At 47.5% G+C, this 21,576-nt stretch overlaps 1 protein-coding gene across 2 annotated transcripts in view; it reads left to right on the forward strand.

Annotated features, from left to right (window-relative positions):
- C5H8orf34 (chromosome 5 C8orf34 homolog) overlaps positions 1-21,576 on the forward strand; it is a 221,400-nt gene that overhangs the window by 56,157 nt on the left and 143,667 nt on the right. For both annotated transcript variants that reach the window (XM_083187222.1, XM_083187221.1), the window contains exon 2: positions 19,852-19,993. In XM_083187222.1, the coding sequence (XP_083043348.1) occupies positions 19,852-19,993 (142 nt within the window). The remainder of the gene's footprint in view (positions 1-19,851; positions 19,994-21,576) is intronic.

A 21,576-nucleotide genomic window follows, 5' to 3' on the forward strand; every position in this document is an offset into this window, starting at 1 on the left:
GTAATATCAATTTTCAGTATAAAAATAAGTTATGTAAATTCTATTTTAGGAGGGAGTCAATATATCCATAAGCATCCTCACAGATGAGGGAATAACAAGGGGAAGATAAAGGATGCAGGTGATTAGGAGGGACTCTGCGTGAGTGAGTGAGTGTGTGTGTCTGTGTGAGTTTGTGTGTATGTCTGTGTGTGTGTGTAGAATAATTCCTGAATAGACTCATTTTTCATTCTCTATCTAGCATGTGGCTAGATTGAAGCCATTTTTAAACTGCTGTGCATGCTCCTTGCAAACTGACCACACCTGTTTTGCAGTAGGGATGGCCATCGGTGCAGTCGCCATCGATGGCGATTCTGCACCCAGCCAGAAACTATGTGATGGATAACCATCGATAGTAATCCATCACCTTTGACTGAATGGCCGGAGGGCCAATCAAAATGTGGGGACGGGGCTTCTGGGTGTCGGGGGTGGGGCTATGCTCCGTGTCCCAGCACCTTGAAGAAAAACAAAAAAGGAAACATTTTTTCTACTATGCCATCGATGTCTGGAAACCATCTGGTTCTCCCCCATCGATGGAAAAAGTATTCAACATTGGCCATAAACCATCAATGATTTTGAATCATCGATGGTCAATGGCCATCCCTATTTTGCAGTACAGAGAACTTCCGTTGCACAACACATGCTTTTGTATTAACAGCAAAAGGAGGGGTGACAGCATTGGACATGGCATTGGATTTCCTGCTAGGCAACTTAGGGCCTTGTGCCTTCGACGTGCGCAAGGATCCCTATTTGTACTGTCTGAAAGTTGGGAGGTATGCTGCTGTGTGCTGGGCTGCATATATATATGACAGCTTTTGCAATGTACTTTCACTTTGAACTGTGATGGTTTTTACTTTCACTTTGAGCTGTGATAGTTGTTAGCGCACAAACTCTACACCCCACCCCCCAGTCCTACCTCCAATCTGTGGGTATTATTCAATGAAAAGTTTCACAATGTGCAGCGAATCCTGTTTAGGATTCGCTGCACATTCGCCGGCATTCTCCGGGCTGGAGGATTCACTGGCAGCCCTCCCTCTTCCCCTATTCAAGGTGTCAGGGGCTCGCTGCCCCTGGTGGCAAATTTGTACCCCCCCGGCGAATGCCGCAGGGAGCTGGGGGGATGACGGAAGGCAGGGAGATGGAAGCCTCCCTGCCTGGGCCAGATCCTGCACACAGCAGCAGGGGGAGAAGGAGGGCTTGCGGGGACACAGGCAGCAGAAGTTGCCACCCCAAGGAGACCGGGCAGCCAGGGGAGGTGGAGGGAGTGCTCATGCATATGTAATGAGTGGGACCCAGTGCAGTGAATATTAATGAGCTGCTCCCCGCCCCCCCCTGTGAAAAAATATATATTCATGTGCTGCAAGTACATGAATCCAAATAGCATGTCCCTTCACATAATAAAATTACTGATTTTTATACACCAAAAAGAAAACCTTTATTTTAAAAGATCACTTTCCAGTTCACCTTAAAAAGATGTTGAATACAAAACAGTGAATCACAGCGAAAATCATGATAAAAGCAGTTCTCCATCCTAGCATTGAATACACTCTCGGCGAATACACTCTCGGCGAATACCAGTGAAAACCCCATTGAAATACACCAGCGAATTGCGGTGAGCATGAACCTGAGAAATGGCCGGCATTCACTGTTCGCTTTCATCGAACAGTGAACATTGAATAGGGTGAATCAGTGAAAAGATTCACCGCAGAGTATGAAGACAGCCCAATTTGCCCCCCAAAAATAAAAAAACGGTGAATCCAGAGCATTAAATACTGGCCTCTGTCTTCACAGCTCCCTCTCTCCATATCCAGCAGGTTTGAAATGGATCAGTGTCCCTGCAAAAATTGTTTTCACTTTCTATTATGACATCTCTTAGCACACTAATAAGTAATTTGGTCTGTCGTGTGGCCTCTAGTGATCAGTAGCGGTACTTCACCTCATAGAGGTGAGGAGTAGTTAGTCTTTTATATATTTATAGATACCCCCAGCTACAACTTCTGCCTTTGCCTCTTTATGGTGCAGATGTATGAACTAGCGATACGTGCATTTCTGCACTTAACGCTAGTTAACTGGGGGATTACATTTTTGCAGATGTTATACTAGCGCACTTAATGTGCGCTAGGGACAGCCTGCCGAGCAACGCTCGGTGGGGCTGTTCCCTGCATTCCCCCCCCCCCCCCCAGTAATTATTATTAACAGCCCCTTAGGCGTTAAATCGCCTTGGCTGCTTCGCCAGCTCAGGGCTAGCGTTGTCCTATCCCCATTGCGGGGACAATGCTAGCCCTGCTGCTGGCTCCAGGCTGCACATGAGATCTCACAATCAAAGCGAGATCTTGCGCAGTGAACCGGCCAAGGGGAGAGAGACTTTTATTAAAATGCACATGCGCAGGACTGAGGGGGTTCCAATAAGCAGAGCCGTTAACGCTGGGCATAATGGCTCTCCTTATTGGTGTGGGGGGGGGTGGGTGTGGGGTGTGTGTGTTTTAATATATGAGGGTGTAACGGGTGCCAGCTTCTCCACATAATGCAGGAGAAGCGGGACCCGTTATTTAACAAGCGTTAGGGGCAGATTAATACAGTGCATCTGCCCCTATTACCCCTTTTACACCAGAGCCGCGACCCAGATTATTGCTGCTCCACTCCGGGATGGGGCTTGGTGTAAAAGGGCAAAAAAAAAAATAACCCGAGTCCGGTTACCCGGTGTCCGACCTGGCAAATGTTCAGGGTCGGACACGGGGCTTCCCCAGAGTCAGGGGACGTATAAATGTGTAACCCGGGTCATTCGACCCAGGGACCCATTTCCTCCAATCAGGGAGCACCAACCTCCGGACTGCAGGGCCCTGAGGTCAGTCCGGAGGTTGGGCAGGGGCTGCGTACAGCCTCCACTGCTGTCTGCGGTACTATGCAGACAGCAGCAGAGGTGAATGGATGCATCCATTCACCTCATGGACGGAGGCTGGGGGCACACAGAGGCTGGGGGCATCCCAGCAGCTTACCTGGGTGCTGGGCTTGCCCCCAGCGTGTCGGTCGTCGTTGTGGGGGTGATGGTCATCGTGTTTCCCGGCGCTTGGAGATGATGTAATCTTTGAGTGCCGGCTCAGGGCCCGAATTCACCGGCGTCGCCTACACGGCATAATGCCGGGTGACGCCGGTGTATCTGGGTCCAAAAACCCGGGTGCGACCCGGCAGTGTATAGAGTTCTGTAAAGAATTATTTGCAAAGCCTGGGTTTTCAGAAGAATTAGTAATAATTGGAATAGAATAAATAAATTCCCCAGAAATAGGTGAACAAATCACACGCTTTCTTTTCCTTTGCGATTTTAGTTGAACGAAAAAAAACATGATGACTGTGAAAATTAAAGACGGCAGCATCCTATACATTCTGTGACAGGCCTGGGTGTTGTGAGCCACATGTTTGTTCTGCTGTATTGTACAGTATATATAGACCCGTAACAAAGTAATGTGATCATTAAAGATAAACATACGAAAGATGACCTGCTATAAAGATACCTGGCATCATGCTGATCATGTGGAAAGCCAGTGATTCCTCTCTAGAACAACGAGAACAGTCTCTCTCTCTCCCTCTCCCTCTCTCTCTCCCCCCCCCTCTCTCTCTCTCTCTCTCTCTCTCTCTCTCTCTCTCTCTCTCTCCCTCCCTCCCTCCCTCCCTCTCTCTCTCTCTCTCTCTCTCTTGTGTTCCCCTGTTATTCCCACCTCCTTTATTACACTGGGGCAGATGTATTCAGCTTTATCATCGGCCAATCAACCCCTAACTGTCAATTTACACACTTTATTGGAGAATGGCTGTTGGGAGCTGCTTGTCTGGTGATAAAGTTCTAGTCCCTTTACCAGGAAAAGTGTCTCTGTTTTTCACCATGAACCTGAGTTGAGAGAAAGTATCTGTGCACCTGGCAAACCATGGTGCATTGCAAAGGGTGCAAATGTGCCTAGAGAATGGTAAGTCAATTCATGGTATTGTGGTAATAAATGAGATGAGGGCACAATTAGAGAGCATCAGTGGGTTTGCAGCACATTGTGTTGGAGGTCCAATGTGAAAATGTGCTGCCTCTTTCTGTACATGTGCATCACCCAACCATCTATGACTACCGGTGGCTGTAAACCATCAGCTATGGATGACGGGTTCCTCAGTGTACAACCCTAATGTCAGGAAAAGAGGAGGTGGTGAATATTGTAGGCAGAGCCAGCCTGCCAAGTGAAAAATGGCCACTCGCTGCTGTGGCTGCAAACAGTGCGTGGCACACCCTATAAACAGCCTATAAAGTTTAGGCCACTCACCCCGCCATTGCTGGAAGTACACTGCTACAGTATACCATGTCATATGGTATAGTGGTATATGGGATATCGATAACTGTATTACAGTTCCAGATTTATAACTTGTATCTCCTGTGCTTTATATGTACCTAATGATATATGGCTCTTTCTACAGTCACGTGTGTTTAATCAATTCATGTAATTTTAGCTCTGCCTTGGATTAAAATGAAGTGACATGGGATGGGTAAGGGTGGTTCAATGATTATTTAATTCAACTTGAAGGACATCATCACCATTGCCATTACTCTGTCTACACCGACTTATATTTCTTCTCTTATCTCAAAATACATCCCCACCCGACCTCTCCGCTCTGCACAAGATCTGCGTCTCTCATCCACACTCGTTACTCGCTCCCACTTACACTTGCAGGATTTTTGTCGGGCAGTGCCCACCCTATGGAATGCCCTTCCACGCACATTAAGACTCTCCTCTAGCCTCCAAACTTACAAGCGTTCCCTGAAAACTCACCTCTTCAGGCAAGCCTATCATATTCCAGAGCCCTCACATAACCTCCAATAGCATTCAGATCTAATTGCATCCCAGCAGGACTGTCTAGTAATCTGGTGGGACTGCCATGCTATGGAATTATATCCTTATGTATCCCTCCTATTATCCCTATAGATTGTAAGCTTGCGAGCAGGGCCCTCCTACCTCTACTGTTTGTTTCTACCCAGTTTGTTGAATCACTTGTTTCCAATTGTATAGCATAAGAAACTGCAAATAAATAATTAAAATAAATAAATATTATTCCAACCTATAGTGCCTCCATTTCATATTGTGCTACCTAAAAGTGTCCAAGTTCTTCTTATGTAACATTATAGTGCCTTCCACATTAGAATGAGCTGAACAAATTATGGGGGTTATTCTGGTTGATTCGCAAGGCTGCAAATTCACAGCCTTGCAAATCCACCAAACCATACCCCCCCCCCCCCCCCCCGCTTCGCAGCACGGGTTCGCCCGCACAGGCTGCGAATAGATGTTTAGCATAACCATCCATTTCTATGCTGCGGGTAACCACCCACATCTTTCGATCTTTCGCCTACCATCGAAAGATGTGGAAGGTATACGCATATAAAAGTGACTTTCAAGTCACTTCCATATGCGTGCATGCGTCAGATATGGGCGGGCAGCTGACATCCGGTAATGTCAGCTGCCAGCCCCCCGCACCCACGTGACTGTCTCATTACCATGAGAACGTCCAGTGTTCTCATGGTAACATCCATGGAACGCTGGGCTTTCCCATATGGTAGTGGGTAGCCTTGCGCCCCCCGACCTTCTCTGCCCCCCGCATGCCAGCAAGGGTGCGTGCAGCCGGCGAACCGAAAGTTTGCTGAGGGTGCACGCACCCTACGTTTGCACATGCGTAGAAATTCGCCTGCACATGCGCAGATGCCGGAGGACTGAATTAATAAGAATAACCCCCTATGACACGGTACAGTTCCCTCCAGTTTATATTGTGCCCTATTGCAGTGACCCCTTACCATTATAACATCTACTAAACTCTTCTTACTGACAATGTAATGTCACACAATTCAGGCCGGGCGATGGGTCAGACCCAATTTCTTAGCAGGCAAATCTGGGAAATTGGTTTCAGAGCTCATTTGTAAATTTATATTCCACAGTCAAATACAGTAAAGAAAATGCATAATTTTTTAAAAATCAATTTGTATATTGCTAGTAATGCAGACAAAAACTCTGCATCTGGGCTGTTGTGTTCCGTATGATCGCAATTTTGTTTCCGTGTTGTTACTTCAAAAATGTGTGTCAGCTTTAATCAGATAATTTATAGCTCTCTGGTGAAGGCTTTGTAAAGAGAACAATGTGATTGAAGCACATTTTGCATCAGTGTGGCATTTTGCTGCACACACACACTCTGCTGCACACACACACTATGCTGCACACACTATGCTGCACACACACTATGCTGCGCACACCATACTGCGCGCACTCTGCTGCGCACACACTATGCTGCACGCACTATGCCGCACGCACTATGCCGCAAACAGAATGCTGCACACACTATGCTGCACACACACTATGCTGCGCACACTATACTGCGCGCACTCTGCTGCGCACACACTATGCTGCACGCACTATGCCGCACGCACTATGCCGCAAACAGAATGCCGCACGCACTATGCCGCAAACACAATGCTGCACACACTATGCTGCAGTGATTTTCTCTTTTCTTCTGTAAGAAAAAGATGTGATTTTGTAATGTTCACACCTCTTGAGTGTTCTTTGTCACTATGGATGTATAATATGAGACATTTTAGGGCCATGACAAATATTTCTCTGTGGCTAATGGACCGTAAAAAGAAATAAATTCCCTTTGTTGACTATTTGGCTGATTATAAATTTGGTTAGAAAACAGCCCTCCCATGTATTCTTATTAGAATTATGCCGGTTACACACCAGGACGATGGTGCTCGTGAGTTCAGTAAGCAACAATAAGAGTATATACTGTATTTTAAAATCACCGCTTATTGCAACAATAAAACACATGATCATCGATCTGTAGTGTTAAATCTGGGTGTGTCAGGTGAGTGGTACACTGCTGCGCCTGTGATTGTGGCCCGAAGCAGGAACGTCTGTTTTACATACCTCCCAACTTAGGCGCGTGCCTACGACTCGGGAACTGTCCCTCCTTGGCTCACTACAAAGTTGGGAGGTATGGTTTTACTACTTTGCTGAGAAATGGTGCAGAAACCTGGCACAGTGCCTGGGTCTACTCACCTGTGCTGCCCGCTAGAGAAGGGGGAACAGGCACACAGGGCCTGATTTCAGACCTGTTCGCTAGGCTGCGTACTGTATGTTCGCAGCCTAGGGAACAGTCATATTCTCTAGGCTATGTTCCCCTAGGGAACATGACTGTTCGCAGCCTATGTCAACATTACATCTCAATGCTTAGGCATAGTTGCATACCCTCCTGCATTCTGCAGGAGACTCCCTGAAATAGCAGCAATCTCCCTCTCTCTCCCTGATTAGTCTAGCAATCTCCCTCATTTCACCTAGCCCACATTACACTGTTACATTTTGGGGGGGAAAAGGAATGAGACATAGATACATTTACATTGAATCATCTGCACTTTAGCAATTATAGTAGCTCTTACTAACTGCTTTGGGGATCATCTACATTTGGTTAAAAATCATTTTCAAAGATTCCTCTCAGATGTAGCAGTACACACCCACGCTTTTAGGTGCCACGTTCACAATCTCTTTTCCCAATCTTTCCATATATGGAACTAGACACGACCTTTTGGTGGAGCATGACACAACCCCCTCAATGGGATGCTGTGCAAAATTCTACTACCAACTATAATCTCCCTGAAACTAGTTTTCAAAAGTAGGCAAGTGTGTGCTTAGTGCTAGGTTTAAACATTATTTGCATTTAGGTCTCTAACACTAAAGGACGATACACACTGGGCAATTTTTGACGTTTTAGAGATTTTCCCGGGGGCGGACAACTTTCTATAGCAGGACGCTATGGAAAGCTGTCCACTCTGACAACACCATAAAATGAGCGGCGGCAGCCATTGATGAATGCAGTAGGCTAGCACACATCAGCATTCACCGCTCATCACCATTGCAGTCACACTGGGCGGCTTTTGAGCTAAATGCAGCTCAAATGGTTAAAGTGAGCTGTTTTCAACTCAAAATCGCCCAGTGTGTATGGGCCTTTACACTTTGCGCTGTAAAAATTTCCTCGATACACCGAATGTCAACAACATTATGACCATGTCCATAAGTCAACACTATGTTTATGTCGACATTACATGCCACAACCATATACTTCCATTGATAAGAAGCAACGTCAACTACTGTACAGGTTGAGTATCCCGTATCCGAATATCCGTTATCCGAATTATTCCGAAAACCATACATTCCAGAAAGTGAACAATTTTTTTTTTTTTTGCTAAAAACTCACTGGGGACATTTGTAACAGCACTACTGAGGACATGATATGTAACTGGCACTATATATGTACAAGAAAATGGTTGCTTGGCTTTCAAATTCAATATCTGAGATAGTACACACATTTTTTGAAACCTTGTTTTTTGAACAAATAAAATATATTTGTGTGCATTTCATGTGTTTGATGTGTTTATATAGCATAAATGCAAGATACTTCAAAATACATCATTGAAATATTAAAATATTCCGAAATACGGAATAATCCGTTATCCAAAATTCTCCTGGTCCCGAGCATTTTGGATACGGGATACTCAACCTGTATCTCTCAAAAATTCCCTCCTTGTAAAGTGTCCCTAATAGCACTAACAGATAAACTGCTGCGCAATTGTATGCTCCCTGTTTAAGTCAATGTGCTATATTTATATATAATGTACTGTAGAAAAAAGAAATGTGCATGAAAAAGCTGGGTATTGTGCTGGTGAAATAATGGTAAACAATATAGCTTTTGTCAGGAGGAAATTGAATTTGAATTCGCATTATTCTCCCCTGCTAGAGAGTCATACTAATCTGTTTAAAGAGGGATTTCAAAATCCCCAAATGAGCACACATTTTTCACACTTTACAAAGTCCTGTACAATAGAGTAGACTCAATACCGGTCTAACAAAGAGTAACTTAAAGGTCAAATTATACAGAAATCATATATAACAACAATAGCCACGAACTCTAGACATGTACAGTAGTTGTATAGGCTTTTTATTTATTTTTTTATCATTGTGTAGACTCGTACCCCTTTAACATTGCACCTAATTTTTGGGGTTCTTGCTTGTTCAATCCGGTAATTCGTGTGTTGTGAAAGGGGTTAACGGTTACAGCTAACTGGTAGCAACACAGCAATACGAACCAGGTAAAAATGAGGGCTCTTACCGGTTGGTTGCCGTGTTGCTATGCGGTGTAAACGGGTTAATCTGGTCGAGCGACCTGTTTCCCTTCATGCTATGGAGGAGGCAGTGCTTGGAACAACGCCAGCTCTAAGCACTGCCTCCTTCCCTGCCCCCAATGACGCTCTGTCACACCCCCACATGATGTCAGTGAACCGGCAATATTGCTGGATCGCTGATGTGATCTGAACATTCCGGTGCAGTGTCCGAATTCTAGACTGCTGTTACCACTTCTCAGCCAAGTCTGAACTATCCGTGTACACCTGACCAGGTGTGGCTGATTTGGCTTCCAGTTTCAAAAACGAAAAAAGATTTTTAATGTTTAAAAGATAGTGTTATTTAATCAAATCTCTTTATATGAATATGCCTCCTGACATGCAGGCAAGAAGATTGCAGCCTTCATGTACTGCCAAGATCACTCTTAAAAGGCTTTCTATGCAGGAAAATCCCTCCAGCGCACTCACTGTACATTAAATGCATTAGTTTTAGGTACACACATTTGCAATTATATAATTAGCCACTCACCATTTCACAAAGCTTTTTCAAGAGTGGATCTAATGTTCTACTACAGTATGAGAGTGCCTTTACTGTAAGTATTCCTATATTCAAGCGTTAAACACTGATTTAGTTACAGCCTGGTAGTTAGCATTACTGCCTCCCAACACTGAGTGCATGGGTTCAATTCCACCATGGCCCTAACTGTTTGGGGTTTGTATATTCTCCCTGTGCTTGCGTGGCTTTCCTCCCACAATCGCAATATATACTGTTCATAGGGTGCGATTTTGCTTGCGATTCAATCCCGATTTGATTTGAATCGAACTGAGATTGAATTGAACGGCAAGCAAAATGCATTTGATTTGGACTATATAGTACTATATAGTCTTGCCTGCACAGTCTATTTTTCTAATAAATGTTGATGCCGCAAGGCCACATATGCGGCTGAAAAATGTTCCATTCAATTTCATTTAGATATCGATTAGATTTTGTTTTGCCATCATTGACTCCTCCCTCTCTTTCACCCCCCACATTCGTGCTCTCTCACAGTCTTGCCGCTTTCACCTACGCAACATCTCGCGCATCAGACCATTCCTCTCCACTGACGCAACCAAAATTCTCATTCACTCTATTGTCATCTCCCGCCTTGACTACTGCAACATCCTTCTCTCTGGGCTACCTCTCACCCGCCTCACACCTCTCCAATCCATTCTTAACGCTGCTGCTAGGCTCATCTTCCTCTCCCGCCACTCTACCTCCACCATTTTATTTTTATTAGAAGCAAGTGAAAAATGTATTAAAAAACACAGATAAACATACAAAGGACAGATAGTGTGTGTTAAAACTAGGCAAGTGTGGGCGTGTCGTGTGTGCTCCACTGGTTCATATACAATCTTGGAGATTAGACAAGCTCAAGTTCTGGCTGTTTTTTGTTCGTCCACCCACCTCCTTTTAGTCTGTTAACTCTTATGAGTAGGGTCCTCCTTCCTCACATACTCACCCTACCTCTTTACCTCACCAGCGCTCCTGCCATGTTCTTCCCTTCCTCTACTTCATCTTCTGTCACACGTAGCCGCGACGGAGCGCGGCGGGTACAGTACTCACCCGTCCGCGCCCGCCGCCGGCTAGCGTGTGCAGGCTCCGGTCTGCGGTGTGCGGGTAGCGGCAGCTCTGGGTAGGGATGGCAGCAGTAGTGGTGCCGGGAGGCCGGCGTCGCCATCTTGGTTGAGGGCAGGAGACAGATTGGCCCAGAGTGGAGGTTCCCTCCTCATCCTGTGCTGACAGCCAATGGCAGCCATCCCCTGGGGATATAGGGGATCTGCCTAGGCTGTTCAGTGTCAGTGCAATGAGTCTTTGGAGTCATTCACAACTCCTAGCTGATTCCCGGATCCTGGCTCTTTCTCTCCTGACTCTGGTGCCTTGCTCCCTGCATCTTGCTACAAGGAAGTTTTCTCCTGACACCAATGCTGCAAGTCCTACCTAGTGCTTGTTCCTGCTTGTGTCCCAGAATTACCCTGCACAGCTTCCCGCTGTCCTCCTTCATACAACTCATTCATTCCATCATCTTTCAGTCATCCGGATCCATTTCTTCTGTCATCAAATCAACCTCCTTCCGGATCCTCATCTATGTACTCTGGCTCACCAAGTATACGTTTCCAGATTTCCCTGCCCGTTATTAGTATTGTGCTGGACTCTATTTAATTTATTCCAACTGTCACTTAAAGAAGTATTTGAGTGAAGTTTATCATTTATGAAATCCGTTATTAAACCTGCACGTTTCAATCCTACTCCTCCTGGTCCGTCTCCGGTTCCTGTGCACCACACGACTCCATCCAGCCCTTTAGCCGTGACAGTTTGCACTGACCCGATGGAATCGGGTGAAGCACAGGCCTCCATGACGGATGTTCTTCAAGGCATCATGGCTCGATTGGAACAAGTAGAGACTACCCAGCGTCAAGTGGCTCAATTTCTCCAGACCTTGTCATCACCTCAGGCGGCTCCCTCAGTTTCAGCAGCACCAACCTCCGGAGCTTCGGCCCCTGCTGCTCCCCCTGGGCCAGCTGCTCCTCACCAGCTACACCTGTCAACCCCCAGTAAATATGACGGGTCCCCGAGGGGGTGTCGAGGATTCCTGAATCAATGTGACGTCCATTTTACCCTCCAGCCTTCCAATTTCCCCTCTCCCAAGACTCGGGTGGCTTACATCGTGTCCCTACTGGCGGGTCCAGCCCTGGAGTGGGTGTCCCCCCTTTGGGAGCGTGCGGATCCCATCCTCAATAACTATGAAGAATTTGTGGCCTCCTTCCGTCGCATCTTCGACGAGCCTGGCAGAGTGTCCTCCGCAGCCACGGAGATCCTAAGGATTCGTCAGGGCAGTCGCCCAGTGGGACAATATGTCGTACAATTTCAAACCCTGGCTTCCGAACTCAGATGGAACGAAGAGGCTCTCGTTTCTGCCTTCTGGAACGGCCTAGCCGGGCGCATCAAGGACGAGTTAGCAACTCGCGATTCTCCTTCCACCCTGGCTGAACTCATTTCATTATGTAACAAAGTCGATCTGCGACTCCAAGAACGCCAACTTGAGAGGAATCGCTCTGATCGCCTTCGCCCTCGATTTCCTTCCAATGTCGCACCAGCCTCCAAACCAACCCCGCCTCCTGCGGTGTCAACAGATGAGCCCATGCAAATCAACCGCTCCCGTCTCTCTCTCGAAGAGAAGTCCCGAAGACGGCGAGAGAATCTATGCATGTACTGTGGCTCCTCAGCTCACTTATTGGCTTCCTGCCCGCTGCGGCCGGGAAACGACCGCTCCTAATCTCCCCGAGGGAGGTCCGATTAGGAGTCTTGCTTCCATCTCCCTCTTCTTCTGATTCCACCATTCCGGTTACCCTTGTGTGTCCCCAAGGGAGAAAAATAGTTCAGGCCCTATTGGACTCTGGAGCAGCAGGAAACTTCCTTTCTTCTTCTTTTGTTACCCAACATGCCCTGCCTGTGCAACCCCTGGATCACTCGCTGGTCCTCACTGCAGTGGATGGGAGTCGAATTCGTAGTGGACAAATCACCCATCAGACCACCCCGGTGACACTGCTCATAGGAGCTCTACATCAAGAGACCCTCGAATTCTTTATTCTTCCACAGTCCTCACACCAAATGGTCCTGGGCCTTCCCTGGCTCTCCAAACATAACCCACACATCGATTGGACCAATATGGAGGTCAAGGCCTGGGGAACAGATTGCCAGTCTACTTGCATTCCTCAGATCCTTCCGGTCTACCAGACCCATCCACAACGTGAGGGTAACTGTCCTTCATCCTCTTCAGCTCCACCCTTGTCGATACCCGCACCATATCGTTCATTTACAGATGTATTCAGTAAAGGTGGTGCCGACACCCTGCCTCCTCACCGTCCTTGGGACTGCCCGATAGAGCTGGTGGCCGGGAAATTCCCTCCTCGTGGCCGCATCTATCCCCTGTCGCTACCTGAGACTGAGGCCATGTCCTCGTACATTCAAGAGAACTTAAACAAAGGTTTCATTCGACCATCTACTTCTCCGGCCGGGGCCGGGTTTTTCTTTGTGAAAAAGAAAGATGGCGGTCTTCGGCCATGTATCGACTATAGGGGCCTGAACGACATCACCATTAAAAACCGCTATCCCTTACCCCTTATCGCAGAACTATTCGACAAGATCAGAGGGGCAGCAATCTTTACTAAATTGGACCTGCGAGGGGCCTACAATTTGATCCGGATCCGTCCAGGTGACGAGTGGAAGACGGCTTTTAACACGCGCGACGGCCACTATGAATACCTGGTGATGCCCTTCGGCCTTTGTAACGCCCCCGCTGTCTTCCAACAGTTTGTAAATGATATCTTTCGGGACTTGCTGTACCACTCCATCGTAGTCTATCTAGACGATATACTCATCTTCTCTCCAAATCTCCAACTTCACAGACAGACAGTGTCCGAAGTCCTACGACGTCTTCGCCACAATCAACTGTTCTGCAAGTTGGAAAAGTGCGTTTTTGAGGTCACGTCCATTCCATTCTTGGGTCACATTCTCTCCGCCACTGGGATAGAAATGGACCCAGAGAAGGTGAGAGCCATCCAAGACTGGGCAGCTCCCACAACACTCAAAGGAATTCAAAGATTCCTAGGGTTCTCAAACTATTACCGGCGATTTATCCGGAACTTCTCTACTATCGCTGCTCCCCTCACTGCTCTCACTTGCAAGGGAGCTGATCCAAGCCGATGGTCGCCAGAAGCATCCTCTGCCTTCCAGCAGTTAAAGAGAGCATTCATGACGGCACCAATCCTCCTCCAACCAGACCTCGACAGGCCCTTCATTCTCGAGGTGGACGCATCCTCGGAAGGGATCGGGGCCATCTTGTCACAAAAAGGTGAGGATCAAGAATTACACCCTTGTGCCTTCCTCTCCAAAAAATTCCTCCCAGCAGAGAAGAATTACCCCATCGGGGAACAGGAGTTGCTTGCAGTCAAAACTGCGTTAGAGGAGTGGCGATACCTTCTGGAGGGGGCACGACATAAGATCACTGTGTATTCAGACCACAAAAATCTGTCCTTTCTTAAACAGGCTCAGTGCCTTACTGCCCGCCAAGCCCGTTGGGCCATGTTTTTTGAACGCTTTGATTTCCAAATTAAATTCCGACCTGGAACCACGAATACTAAGGCAGACGCTCTATCCCGCTCCTTTGAGACGACCTCTGACCTAGAGACACCTCCTCGTCCAATCCTTGATCCGCTGGTCTTCGCCCAAGTAACCGTACAGCCATCTCCTCCTCCAGGTAAAACGTTCGTTCCCCCCGAACTTCGCAAGAAAATATTGTCATGGGCACATTCTTCCCGCTTCGCAGGGCACGCAGGAGCACAAAAGACCTTGATGTTCCTGTCACGTTCTTATTGGTGGCCAACCATCCGCCACGACGTAACCAACTTCGTTGCCTCTTGTGTAAGATGTGCTCAGCATAAAGTGCCCAGAACAACTCCCGCTGGTCCCCTCCGCCCTCTAACCATTCCCACAGAACCATGGACCCATCTGTCAATGGACTTCATTTGCGAACTACCTCCCTCAAAAGGTCATACCGCAATCTGGGTAGTGGTCGACCGATTCTCGAAAATGGTCCATTTTTTCCCACTAAAAGGTCTCCCCTCTGCTCCAGTACTGGCTCAGCTATTCATCTCAACCATTTTTAAACTTCACGGACTGCCCAAAGAGATTGTATCCGACCGCGGAGTACAGTTCGTTGCAAAGTTCTGGAGAGCTCTCTGTGCCGCGGTACAGGTCAAACTCAAGTTTTCCACTGCCTTTCATCCCCAGACCAACGGCCAGACAGAACGGGTGAATCAAGACTTGGAGGCCTTTATCCGACTGTTTGTCTCGTCTTCCCAAGATGACTGGGTGGATCTTCTCCCGTGGGCAGAATATATGCATAACAACTCCTATCACTCTTCCTCCGGAACCACCCCCTTCTTTACAGTATTCGGCAAGCATCCACGATCTCCGGATTTCTCAGAATTATCCTCTTCCGAAGTTCCTGCAGCAACCACTTCATTACAACGCTTTGCTAAAATCTGGTCGGATGTCCACACCGCTCTTCTTAAATCTTCCGCCCGATACAAGAGGATGGCAGACAGGAAAAGAAGGGCAGCGCCCAGATTGAAAGTCGGAGACCGGGTATGGCTGTCTACCCGCCATATACGCCTCCGTCTGCCCTCTATGAAGCTGGCTCCCCGGTTCATTGGGCCATACCCTATCATCCAAGTCATTAATCCTGTCGCTTATAGACTTCAACTTCCTCCTTCCCTAAGGATTTCGAATTCCTTCCATGTGTCCCTCCTCAAGCCTTTAAGGTTGAACTCTTATCAAAAGAAGATTCCCAAACCGCCCAAGATTAACTCCGAAAGTGGGGCTGAATTCGAGGTAAGACGCATTATAGACTCTCGTTGCCGCAATTCTCGTACCCAGTATCTGGTGGAATGGGTTGGGTTTGGTCCCGAAGAGAACTCTTGGGTGGATTCCATTGATTTGCACGCTCCAAAACTGGTAAAGCAATTTCTCCAGAGAAATCCGCACAAGGTCCATAGGCGCCCTGGGGTCACCCTGAAAAGGGGGGGTACTGTCACACGTAGCCGCGACGGAGCGCGGCGGGTACAGTACTCACCCGTCCGCGCCCGCCGCCGGCTAGCGTGTGCAGGCTCCGGTCTGCGGTGTGCGGGTAGCGGCAGCTCTGGGTAGGGATGGCAGCAGTAGTGGTGCCGGGAGGCCGGCGTCGCCATCTTGGTTGAGGGCAGGAGACAGATTGGCCCAGAGTGGAGGTTCCCTCCTCATCCTGTGCTGACAGCCAATGGCAGCCATCCCCTGGGGATATAGGGGATCTGCCTAGGCTGTTCAGTGTCAGTGCAATGAGTCTTTGGAGTCATTCACAACTCCTAGCTGATTCCCGGATCCTGGCTCTTTCTCTCCTGACTCTGGTGCCTTGCTCCCTGCATCTTGCTACAAGGAAGTTTTCTCCTGACACCAATGCTGCAAGTCCTACCTAGTGCTTGTTCCTGCTTGTGTCCCAGAATTACCCTGCACAGCTTCCCGCTGTCCTCCTTCATACAACTCATTCATTCCATCATCTTTCAGTCATCCGGATCCATTTCTTCTGTCATCAAATCAACCTCCTTCCGGATCCTCATCTATGTACTCTGGCTCACCAAGTATACGTTTCCAGATTTCCCTGCCCGTTATTAGTATTGTGCTGGACTCTATTTAATTTATTCCAACTGTCACTTAAAGAAGTATTTGAGTGAAGTTTATCATTTATGAAATCCGTTATTAAACCTGCACGTTTCAATCCTACTCCTCCTGGTCCGTCTCCGGTTCCTGTGCACCACACGACTCCATCCAGCCCTTTAGCCGTGACATCTTCAGTCTCCTCGACAATTTCGACACCTACTTCAGAACTGATGCTGATTTTAGTTCTACCAGCTATACCCCTATTTATGCTGTATTTTATCAACACATCCTGTACGTTACCTTGTAATTTGTTTTTTGTTTGCTATGTACGGCGCTGCGGCGCCTTATAAATAAACGTATTACTACTACTAATTGGATTCCAACAAAATGTATCTTAACATGAATGTGTGTGCGTGTAGGGCTACAGATTGTAAGCTCCACTGGGGCAGGGACTGATGTTAATTGCCAAATATTCTCTGTAAAGCGCTGCGGAATATGCCTGCGCTATATAAATAACTGGTAATAAATAAAATATTAAACATGACACCAGGACTCCCTAATTGCTGCTGGTCACATTACCGGTGTTGCTGAAAACTGTAGAAAGTACTACAAATCTTTGTCAAGGAATATTAATTGTATTTTTTTGGATGCACCTTGGTGGTGGAAAGTATAATTTCTTATCACCGCATACAGTCGCAATAATAAATTATATTCAGGGCTTTTTAATGAAAAATTCTTACTGGAACATTGACTCAGGAGCTTTTTCACGTAAGTAAAATGCAGCAGAAAATTCTGGTGTTATAGAATATTTATTATTATTATATTAATAGTGAAGACTATGGGAGTGTGGGGTATCCTATTACCAGTGATCACTGATCATAGGCAATAGGCTGACTGTGTGCCATCTAATTATTTCCTTGTAAGTGCCGCAGCGTATCAGTGATATATTTTGTGTGTCTCAGGCAGGTGAAGCACTAAGAGCAGCCCCGTTTTCAGCGAAAGCAGGTCTACGGCTGGGTGAAAACACAAAGGTTTTACTAGACCTGTGTGTGTTTTCATAACGAAATGTCTTTTTCTGGGCAGTCTGATAGGATAGCCCGTTAAGGAACATTGTTGAAAAATAGCAAAAAACAGACGTTTGTCGCTCCCAATGTTTTATTGAGGGTAAATGGATACCCCCAGTGGCGGCTCCAGAGGTGGGGCTGCAGCACAGTTTAAAATTCGAGCCACACCCACTGCCACCAACTGCAATTCCAAACTGACAATTTGAATTTTGAACTGTGCTGAAGCTCCACCTCTGAAGCTGCCACTGGATGGGATACAGTCACTAAGTCTACAAGCATTAGGTCGACATGCATGAAGGGCTAGATGACTGAAGGTTGACACGTGGTTAGGTTAACAGGATTATTAGATTGACACAAGCGGGTGTGGTATGGGGCTCCGACAGTCGGGATCCCGACAGTCATTAGCCCGGACTCAGAGAGCGTGGCGAGCGCAAAAAAGCCCCTTGCCTAGTTCGCCACGCTGCGGGCACGGTGGCTCGCTACGTAAGCCACCTATTCTATTCTCCCTCTATGGGGGTCATGGACCCCCACAAAGGAAAATAGGGGGTGGCCACCGGGCACCCGGCTGTCGGCGTTTTGACAGTCGGGATCCCGACGTCGGGTAAATGACTGTCAGGATCCCTTTGTCGGGAACGCGTCCGGCACCCGACACAAGCATTAGGTCAACTTTTTGGGAAAGTAATACACTCCCGAGCATAGCGAAGCACCATGGCTGAAGCCCCCTCGCCATGCGAGGGGACGCAGTGCCAATTTTTTAGTGTCGACTGTGGCAACATTCGGATCAAAATGAGTGAAAAACCTCATGTTGACTTTTTGACTGCTGTCGACCTTCCACTTGTCGACCTAATGCTTGTGTTGACTTAATGACCTGTCGACCTAACCAAATGTCGATCTTCATGCATGTCGACCTAATGCTTGTCGACCTACAGGTAATTGCTGTCCATCCAATGATCCTTACCCCCACTGGATACCCCCATATGTGTGTACGGACAATGCTGCAACTGTGAATGAGCCGCTATAAGGCTGTGAATGTGCAGAATGTTTTTTTTTTAGACCACCAGGATTGTAGGAGCATGAAGCCTGCTGGGAAGGAATGCAATGCTTCCCCCGTACTGCTAGGCTGGCAAGCACCAGCTTTTCAGGGCGTGGTACAGTACATTGATTACAATGGGTATTTTGGTCTTAAACTGGGTATTCCGATGGGTCAGATCGGCCATGTCATCCAGTGTTTACGCACATTGTCGTAAAAACATCGGAGCAAATGTACCCACCCTGGGTCGACCCCTAATGGTTGACAGTGACTAGTTCAGTACCAAAGAATGCTCAACATACCCTAGGTCAACATTCAGGTCAGAAGGTCAGCAAAAGCTGTCCAAGGGGAGATAGAGCGAGAACATACTAGTGTGCGGAGGGCAGCCAGGCACCGTGTCCAAGGTAGGCGAACGCAGCAAACCATGCGAGGGGACGTGGTATGCATATATGGTGTCCATGTCGGCATAGATAACCTTCTGCCAATGTCGACCTAGTGTATGTCGACCATTATTAGGTGTCGACCTAGTCATTGTCGACTATAAGCGTAGTAGAATGTGAAAGGTATTACTTTTATTCATAACAATTAGAATTTTTCCTCCCTCCCTGAACCCGCTTCTTTGTTGTGCAGTTTGTAGGGCATTGAAGTTACAAACCTAATGGGAAGTGTTATCATGCTATGATTTGTAGTTCCCCACGGATAGAAAAAGTACAGTATGCAGATTCACACTCTATAGTACCAAGCACTGCTAACCGAATAATTATACTGAACTCTGCAATCTACACAGGACAGTACAGGACCCCACCAACCCAGCAAGAACCAGATGCCCCAAGCTACCGGACGCCACCAGTCCAGCAAAAGCAAGCCACTCCAGGCTACCACACTGTTGAAAGGCTAAGATGTTATTAAGTGATAGTAATACCCCTTTCACACCGCATCCTCAACCCAGGTTATTGCCGGGTTGATGACGTATCAACTTGGGTCGAGGTGCGGTGTGAAAGCACCAAAACTTATAACCCGGGTCCATCAACCTAGCATTCAGACGGTTGAAAGAAGGGTTAATTCCGGTTAACCCTTGCAATTGTATATTTATTTTCTTTTGGTACTTGTTTTACTATTGCACCTATCTTTGTTTTTGGGCCCCCCTAACAGGGTGCCTAGAGTAACAGGCAGCCTTTCTAGGAATCCGTACCGATCAGCGCAGTAGGTTTGTTTGTTTATCGTACTGACTTTGTCAATGTTCAAAATTAGGGTCCCCGTAAAGGAATTAAAATTGGCTAATATGCATTGTTTTTCCTGCCCCTAGGAATTAATGACCAAGCTGATCACAGAAACGCCAGACCAGCCAATTCCATTTTTAATCAATCATCTTCAATCAAAACTGGGGAATGTTGGGCAGATGCACAGGACATTGTCTGGGTCAGCTGCTCTGTGGGCAGAAAGTGAAGGTAAGTTACTGCAGGTCTCTCTCACCGTTCATATTAACATGCATTCCTGACTTGTGTACCACTAGCCCCCATGAGGATGTGGGGATCCTGCAGGTTCATTATTACAACTACACTTTGGGGCAGATGTATTAAGCCTGGTAATGTCATAAAGTGGAAGGTGATACTGCACCAGCCAATCATCACTGCTTTACCAGGAGTAATACATCTGCCCTATTGTGGCTACTTTTGCATGTAGCCCACAAGTGTTAGCTTTTTTTTTGTTTACACTGCAATTTACATTTCATGTAACTCTCTCTGCACATGTTACATCTGCCCCACCTGCAGAACACATGCTTTTTTTATTTTTTTTTTACAAGTATGAATCAGGCCCAATGCTCACAGCTGCTTGCACAAATGTGTCCCTTTTTGATCCTTTTATCCATCCTTATCAATTCTGCCACAGATCCACATCCGCAACAGATCAAGGACCTTATTCTGGTTGATTCATAAGGCTGCTACAGTCGCAGCCTTGCGAGTCTCACCGACGTCGCCCACTGCTCACAGGTCCGCCCCCCCCTCTTTTGGCAAAACATCCAATGGCAGCCTATGTGGCGACACCAACATCAATTGATGGATGCCGACCATCGAATGATGTGGAAGGTGCACGCATATCTAAGTGGCTCTCAGGTCACTTAGATGTACATGAATTCTCGACAGGAACTGACATCCGGTGTGATTTCACCGTGTGATTTCCATGGGAACGCTGGGCTACTGCCACCACAAGACCACTTTGGCACCTGTGCAGTGTGACTTTGGCGATAATCACACAACTGTGTAATCCTCAGGGTTGTGTCCTTCTGGTCCTGAACTAGTCAGGGTCGGCGCCACCACTAGGCAGCTCTAGGCATTTGCCTAGGGCGCCGGCACCTGGAGGGCGGCAGTTCGCCCCTCACCCCCAGCGAACTGTGTAAAAAAATTGCTGCCCGGCGTCCCTGCAGTGCTGGGGCGGTCAGGGGTGTCCGTGCCGTAGGGTTACCTGCGGCGCCGTCATGTGTATAAAGCTGTCTGCGGCCGGCGGGGTCCCTGTAGTGAATAGCAAATAACTAGCGCTATGCGCGCGGCGGTGCGGGAAGCGCTAGTTATTTGCTATTCACTACAGGGACCCCGCCGGCCGCAGCCAGCTTTATACACATGACGGCGCCGCAGGTAACCCTACGGCACGGACACCCCTGACCGCCCCAGCACTGCAGGGACGCCGGGCAGCAATTTTTTTACACAGGTACCACCCCCCCTCCCTCCCCCCGGCACCGAGGCGCCCCCACCCCGACTCGCCTGGGGCGCTCCGGTGCCTTGCACCGGCCCTGGAACTAGTTGTTTTCATCTGGCCACTTAGTAAATATAAAGATGATGGAATGGCAGGAGGCACTAAGGAATATTCGCATTTCCACCAATTCAGTCGGACTCCACCTGTCCCAAGGGCACCTCAGGGGGAGAGAATGCTTTGGCACATGCTGTGGTTCTGTCCCACCGTCTCCAGATTCTGGTCAGTAGTTATTACTGTAATTGCCTCTATGGCTGGCCAGCTTTAAAAACAGATTTAATCA

Source organism: Crinia signifera, chromosome 5 (genome assembly GCF_055691185.1).
Source record: "Crinia signifera chromosome 5, ASM5569118v1, whole genome shotgun sequence".
NCBI lineage: Eukaryota > Metazoa > Chordata > Amphibia > Anura > Myobatrachidae > Crinia > Crinia signifera.